This window comes from Gavialis gangeticus, unplaced genomic scaffold (genome assembly GCF_001723915.1).
Source record: "Gavialis gangeticus isolate Ggan-Ray unplaced genomic scaffold, GavGan_comp1, whole genome shotgun sequence".
Classification (NCBI taxonomy): domain Eukaryota; kingdom Metazoa; phylum Chordata; order Crocodylia; family Gavialidae; genus Gavialis; species Gavialis gangeticus.
The window spans coordinates 32,017,858-32,025,022 of record NW_017729001.1 but is presented as its reverse complement, the minus strand read 5'-3'; the positions used below and the strand labels follow the sequence as shown (position 1 = coordinate 32,025,022).

Below are 7,165 nucleotides of genomic sequence, written 5' to 3'. Positions count from 1 at the left end.
AAAAGGGCTTGTTTTTATTTAGGAACCTTTTAAAAAAAAAAAAAAAAAAAAAGAAAAAAGAAAAGAAGAAAGCTAAATGGAAATTATCACTGGACTTTTTTTTTGCTTGAGAACTTGTTGCTAGTAGTGTGATTGGGGGGGTGCTTATTTGGGGGGGGTCCTATCCATGGCAAAAACTGGTAGACACCTAATTATGTTGAAACAATTGCTGTTCTTCCAAGCCAAAGTAGCAATTATTTTCTACTTTTTTATATAAAAATATATTTTGAATAAATTCTCTGATACAGACAGTAAAAGGCACTTAAAAGGTCTGTGTTAGACTCCCAAGTAATTAGCTATGCCTTGGTTTTAGAGAACTGTTTGCCCAAATGTTGGTGTATTTAGGATTTTAATAATTTTTGTCTTCTATGATCATGCTTCCAAGAGGTGCTGCAAGACTACTTCTTTCTATATAGATTTATTTATGAAAATGGGTGATTTGTAATATTGCTGCTTGCTTTTTTTTTTTAGACACATGCATCTTTAATAGAATGAGGCTACTGATTTTTAACCTCAAGCTGTTATCTCAAAATTCAAAGTTTCTTCCTCGAATATATTGTATAGTTCCTCAGGTGAAAACTTCTTTTCACTGACTTAAATGAGAAGGGTTATTTTGCCTGAGGACTGCAAGTTTTGTCTCTGATTCTTTCAGAGTGGGTTTGATTCCAGGTCTATTTACGAGTAAATGTTTTTTTTGTTTGTTTGTTTGGTTGGGTTTTTTTTGGTTTTGTTTGCAGGGTTTTCCTGACACTGTGTAAAAATGAAAGTGATTTGGTTTTAATGTGAAAAGAAATTTTTTTATTTATTTATTTTTTTTTTTAATCCAGGAAATACTGGTTTGTGACTCTTCAAATCCACTGGCAAAGAACAGGGACCCCACTCAGCTGTATGCTAGAGAGGGTAATCCTGGAATTTTGAGATTTATTGTATCAGATTCAGCTGATGGAAGTCGTGCCTTTTTTATACCTGGTTTAAATTTAGTCCATTACACCTAGCCCCTTTTTTCCCAGATATCTCAATGCGCTTTATAAATAAGGTCCTAATTTTGCAAAGATTTCCTGTCAAATGTGGTGTTTATTCCCATTCACTTCAGTGAATGGGACTAGTTTCTTGGAACCACACTTGATAGGCTAGATCAAAAGTGCAGTTTATATTCAGAAGTGATGTCAAAAGAGGAGTACTATAGTTATCTTAAACAGTCTTGGATCCAGTATACTTTTGTTAATTAGCAAGAAAAAAAAAAACCTTCCCAAATGCCATCCCTCACAATCTTTTCCTGGACTCTGAAAGTTGAATTGGATTCATTCTGGTTCTGATGTTGCTGGCTTGTAGTCTTTGTAGCCGAAATAAAATGAATGATTTTGTTTATGACCAGAATCCTTCCAGTTGTGCCACGGCTGTGCCATCCTACAGTGCTGACGGGATTAAATTGGTAAACATTTACCTCAGTTGTTGGAGCAGCACTCTAAAACAGTTATGCAAGTTGTAGCAGCCTAGGCCTAAACTCTAGTCCAGTGATTCTCAACCAGAGCGACGGGACAGAAATACAGGCTACGAATCTTCCCTGCCTGGTTCTGGAGGGGAACCCTGAGTCTAATGAGAGGTGTCTTGAGTCTGTCAAGGATGCCTGAAATCAAAAAAAAGTTGAGCCACTGATCTAGCTTCCCATCCTCTAGTAAGATTGTTGACAGTACTAAAGCTAACAATATCTACCTTTTCCTGGGGAAACTAGCTTTTTCCAGAGCCATTGTAAATCAAGCCAGCCTGAATTATTTGCACTAGCGTACAAAACAGAATCAAAGGGCCACTATCAAGTCTGGACATACTTCCCCTTGAAAATGTTGTGTCCACAATTGCAACTCGTAAAATGATTGTGAATGAGAAGTTAGCACTCTTTTCCCCAGCTCATTCCATGTAATCACTTTCACTGTTTGCCTGGACAAGTAGTCTGTATGTTGCAGGTCTTTCATACAGCAGTAGAGGAAAATGGGGAGCTACAAGTAACACTGTCCTTTTAAGTGAATGTCATTATGACCATATGTTTTCTGACTATAACTGCACTTTTAAACACAGCTCTTGTGTTTCTTCCATTTGACAACTGGGTAAATGGCGCAGTTGTCTTGTGCAGCCATGCACCCGAGTGGCAGGCAAACAAAAGGCTGGAACTTATATTGCCAAGTGTGTACTCTAAACATTAGAGCACACCATTTTGGTTTTATTCCTTATTTATACTAATGGTATTAAGCATTTACCTCAGACACTTTAAACATCAGTTACTGTATACAGCTTTTACTTGGCTATAAATGACTTTATTATAATTAAATAAAAATATACTTGGTCAGCATGGTTATTTTATCTTGTCAAGGTGCCAGACAATGTACACCTTCAGTACTTGCTGTAACCCCAGCTTCCTGTGGATGTCCTCTTAAACATGTTCAGTGTTTAGTCATTCAGAGCGTCGGATACCAGGTTCTCTCTAGTCTTCTAGACAAAGGCATAATCCTTTCTGGCTGCTAGTAAGCATAACAAGCTTAATATAGTCTCATGTTTCCTAATTCTGACACTGCTTGTTTCTTGGGATGAAGAGTTATGTTGGTATTATTCTCTATTGAGTGTCTGAAAAAGAAGACCCTTACTCAATTGAGAGCCAGGAAAGGTTAAAAGAACGGTAAACAAAGTGATCAATATTTGGAAGTGTGGTGTAAACAGATAATCTCATGATATGGTCCCTGACTCATAACACTGGCTCTTGCTGACTGGTTGCAGTGCCACATGCAAGTAGTGTGCTCTGGTACATACCACCAACACATACAAAACCTAGTGGCAGTCTGCTAACCAATATAAAAATGAAGCTACTGGTGTGGCTCCACTGCCTTCAAAGTAGCAATCCTACTTGAAAGTTACAACTTACTGGGCGTGTCTACACATCACCGTATTTTAGTACTTCCTTTTGGAAGTACTAAAACACGGCACAGTAACTGCCCATACTGCACCTGTACAGGCGGCATACGTGAAGATTTCCCTACTACATTGCCATAGTGGTGCGCTATAAGCAGAGACTGTGCTGCTACAGCAACATAACCATTGTGGGTAGACTCGCATGAACATTATGTCTCTGTAGGGCGGCATAGTGCATCACTATATTGCCATACAGCAACATGTAGACACACACACTGAAGACCAGAAGGATGTGATGATAGACCTGCTGCTAAAATCGGCAGTGGTGAGTTTTGGTCACAGTAGTTAAATTCTCTCATCCTTATTTGTATTATATGTAGAGAGAAAGATGCAATCTTATATTGATGGTGGTGGGGGGAAAGACTTAGAACTTGGTTTGTTCCAGTGCCCATTTTGGTTTGTTGCAACATCCATTCCCAGATCTGTCGGCCCTGCTTGACATTTGTGTGAAGCTTAGCTTCTGCGTGCAATGGTGGGTTCTACCGTAAGTGTCGTTATGGGAGGTGAGAGGGGTGTGGGGAAGAGGTGCGAGAGAGGGCATTTCAGTTTTTTTCTAATCTTCCAGTTTGCTACAGCATGTTGGAGAAATCCTGCCTCCCATCTCCTGTGCAAGTGGGAAAAGGCCCTGAAAAGAAATAACTTGTACTGAACTAAGACATTGTGCCCATCTCCCCCAGCTGTTCAATGAAAAAGTTCACACTCTGCAGAAGTGAGTATGGTCATGTGACCAGTGCAGCTGGATGTCACAATCTGGCTAGACTGCAGAACTGAAGCTAAATCAGAGGGCAGAGTAAATAGATGATGCAAGTGTGGCTCTATAGGCTGTGCAGAGAACTCTAACTCCAACTTACCTTGTTCATCCACAAAAAGCTTATTCACTGGGGCTTAAATGAGAAATACTCAAAGGTGCAAAGGCTTAGTCATTGCATTCAAGCTCAGCTCAAAAAAAAGTATCCTGTAAGATAGTGGGGTGTTTTTAAAAAGAAACCAGCACTGTTGGGTCAATTCTATTCAATTAACTGGACATGGAGAGTAGGGATAGCACTTGGTGCTCTTGCTTTAGGGTTAGCTGTTCCACTGAAGACTAACTTCATGCCACTATGGTGCAGGAGTCCTGAGTCAGGCTGCAAACCAGACTCGTGTTTGTTTAGTTAGTATATAATCCAGCAAAAAAATGATTCTTATATTATCAAGTTCCAGGAAAGCTACCAGGAGTTCGTAAGCTGATTTTTAAATGCAACAACTACCATCATGGAACTATGCTGGGAAGAAATTCAGGCTGCTGTAACTGCTTTCTTCTGCGGCCACCAGTAGACATGGTCTTGTTCTGCAATACCAGGCTGACAACTGTCAGCTATGTCTCCGGCTGATGAGTATGCAATGCTGGCATCTGCGCATCCCTTATTTAACACTAGGACTAAGTTAACTTAGTGTTTGTGACTTGAAGAACAGAAAATAGGCATCTTCCAAGATTCTGCCGTGACTCAAATTCTTGCGACTGGAAGACAGTGTAAAGGGCATGTGCTTGGCTTTCAGTCTATTTGACTATATTGTATGGCATTAAAACAGCCTAGAAGTTGGTTTCCTGTTTCAAAAGAGACCCACTGACTTCAGTATATTTGTGGGCAGGATTATTTCTTCCTACAAGGTCTCTTCAGCTTCCAAACTCCCAAGCAAAATAGTTCATTTGGAAATATGAATACAGAAAGAAGTCCACACGGACAGTTTGGAGGTGCTAGCAAAGTGTTTGGAAACAGAGTGAGCTTGCAGATCTCTCTGCTTTACAGAACACAGCCCAATATGCTGCTATACAGACCTAGGACAATGTTCCAAATGAGGAAACCAAGGACTGCATTCTCATCTCCCAGCATCCGTTTGATCTTCTTGGCTGTCATCAAACATTGCCCAGACCTCTTCTAAAACACCATCTGGATTAGCCAATTCAATCTAAATTAAAACACAAGTGAATTATGCTATATAATTAAAGAAAAGTCAGTTTTTGTAAATGCTGATTACTTGAGAGCTACTGGAGAATATCCCTTTTAGTAGGAATTCAGTTTATCCTGCAGTGTTTCCAAACAGTACTTACACTTCCCTGCTTTTATCAGGATACCCAGTGTCTATTTCTCTCTCCTTTCCCTCTCTGTAGAGAACATGAGTGCTGTTGGCAAGTACACAGTATTAGCCAAAGTGTAACCAAGTCTTGCCTCAGTGGTTTGAATGGTGGGTACTACTAGGTACTGATATCTTGGGGGTTTTTCTCCTCTCTGATGTGCTAGGTGGCTGCAGTCAACCAATGAGTGCAGTTGTACTAAAGCAGACTAGAGGTCCCCCTAATCTAGTAACCTGTTGGTGGTGCTGAGCAGGATGGATGCTGCTTCAGACTGAAGGTAGCTGTGGTAACTATATAATACCTAATGATTGTACAGTTTCCTCCTGAATTCATTCATAGCGACAATAGATTCCATATGGACTTGGAGAAATAAATGTTACCCAGCTGTATGCTTTAAAACCTAATGGGAAGCAGTTACCTTTGGGATTGGATACCAAGTAGGAGCTGGAGCTGCTTCCCTGCCACAATCAATCATAGTGCCAGACTTTGGCACATCTGCAACCCAGAAACCTTCAAACAACTGTCCTTTGTCCAAGTAGAAAAACTTTCCTGGACCATGTTTCTTTCCATCTTTCCAGGTTCCTTCATACCGATTTTCATTTGCTATAATGATGCAATAAAGAAAGGGAACAGATAATGAAACAGGCATGCTTTCACCAGGTGACCAGAGGTGAAACAAAACATAACATAACCTGGATAAACTACCGTTAATGTAAGTCTTTATTCTAGCTCCACTTACAGGAGTAACTTGAAGAGACAGAGTATTGCATAGCAAAGTTCACAATAAAGCAGAGTTAGCAACCCTGTCTTAAAATACAGCAAACTTGCACAGCTACTTACATTGGACTCTTGTTCCTTCAGACCTGTTAAGTCAGAAATAGCAGGTGACCTTTGTGTCCAATGAACGTAACCTGAATTTCAAATATGACTTTCAAGTAACTTTTATGAATGACCTACAGACCAGGATATTCATGTGCCTATGTAGTGCCAAGAAATGTGCCCAGTCCTAGTATGCCATATGGACAAGTGGTACCTCTTTATATGCATTTTGGCTGTATATTTAATAATATGACCATGATTGACAAGAAGCACTTCTATAGGATACAGAGTTACAAGGAAATGAGGATCCTACTTGGGTCAAAAAGTAGCCACAACTTAAGGCTTTGCTTCTGAGGGAGGGTGGAATCATAGAAAAATAGGGTGGGAATGGAGTTCATCTAGTCTAACCCCCTGCTCTAAGCAGGACCAGCCCCAACCAGATGATCCCAGCCAAGGCTTTGTCCAGCTGGGTCTTAAAAACCTCCAAAGGTGGAGATGCCACCGCCTCTGGGGAGCCTGGTCTAGTGCTTTACCACCCTCCTCATTAAAAAGTTTTTCCTAATATCCAACCTAAATTTCCCTTGGTGCAACTTGAGCCCATTGCTCCTTGTCCTGTCATCTGCCCCCACTGAGAACAGTCCAGCTCCATCCTCTTTGCAACCTGCAGGGAGTTGAAGGCTGCTATTCAATCCCCCTCAGTCTCCTCCATACTAAATCAGCCCAGTTCCCTCAGCCTCTCCTAGTAAGTCCTGTCCCCTAGCCCCACAACCATTTTCCTTGCCCTCTGCTGAACTTTTTCCAATGTGTCCACATTCTTTCTGCAGTGGGGGGCCCACAACTGGACACGAGACTCCAGATGTGGCCTCCCCAGTGCCGAATAGAGGGGAAGAATCACTTCCCTCCATCTGCTGACGGTGCTCCTGCTAATGCAGTCCAGGATGCTGTTAGCCTTCTTCACAACAAGGGCACACTGCTGGCTCCTGTTTGGCTTCTTGTCCCCTGCCACCCCCAGGCCCTTTTCTGCAGAGCAGCTGCCCAGCCAGTCAGCCCCCAGCCTGAACTGGTGCATGGGATTGTTGTGTCCCAAGCGCAGGACTTTGCACTTATCCTTATTAAATCTCATGAGATTTCTTAAGGTCTCTAAATCTTAACCCTACCCTCCAACATATCTGCTATCCCCCCCCCCCCCGCTGGGTGCCATCTCCAACTTTGGAAAGGGGCCCCTCCCTCCCATTT

General features: G+C 41.5%; 1 protein-coding gene across 1 annotated transcript in view; it reads right to left on the bottom strand.

Moving 5' to 3' along the window:
• Positions 1-4,427: 4,427 nt before the first annotated feature.
• Positions 4,428-7,165, bottom strand: part of MORN3 (MORN repeat containing 3) — a 15,555-nt gene continuing 12,817 nt past the window's right edge. Inside the window, exons 5-6 of the mRNA XM_019507291.1 lie at positions 5,529-5,713; positions 4,428-4,944 (exon numbers count right to left, since the gene is read on the bottom strand). Coding sequence (XP_019362836.1) covers positions 4,855-4,944; positions 5,529-5,713 — 275 coding nt within the window. The 3' untranslated portion in view covers positions 4,428-4,854. The remainder of the gene's footprint in view (positions 4,945-5,528; positions 5,714-7,165) is intronic.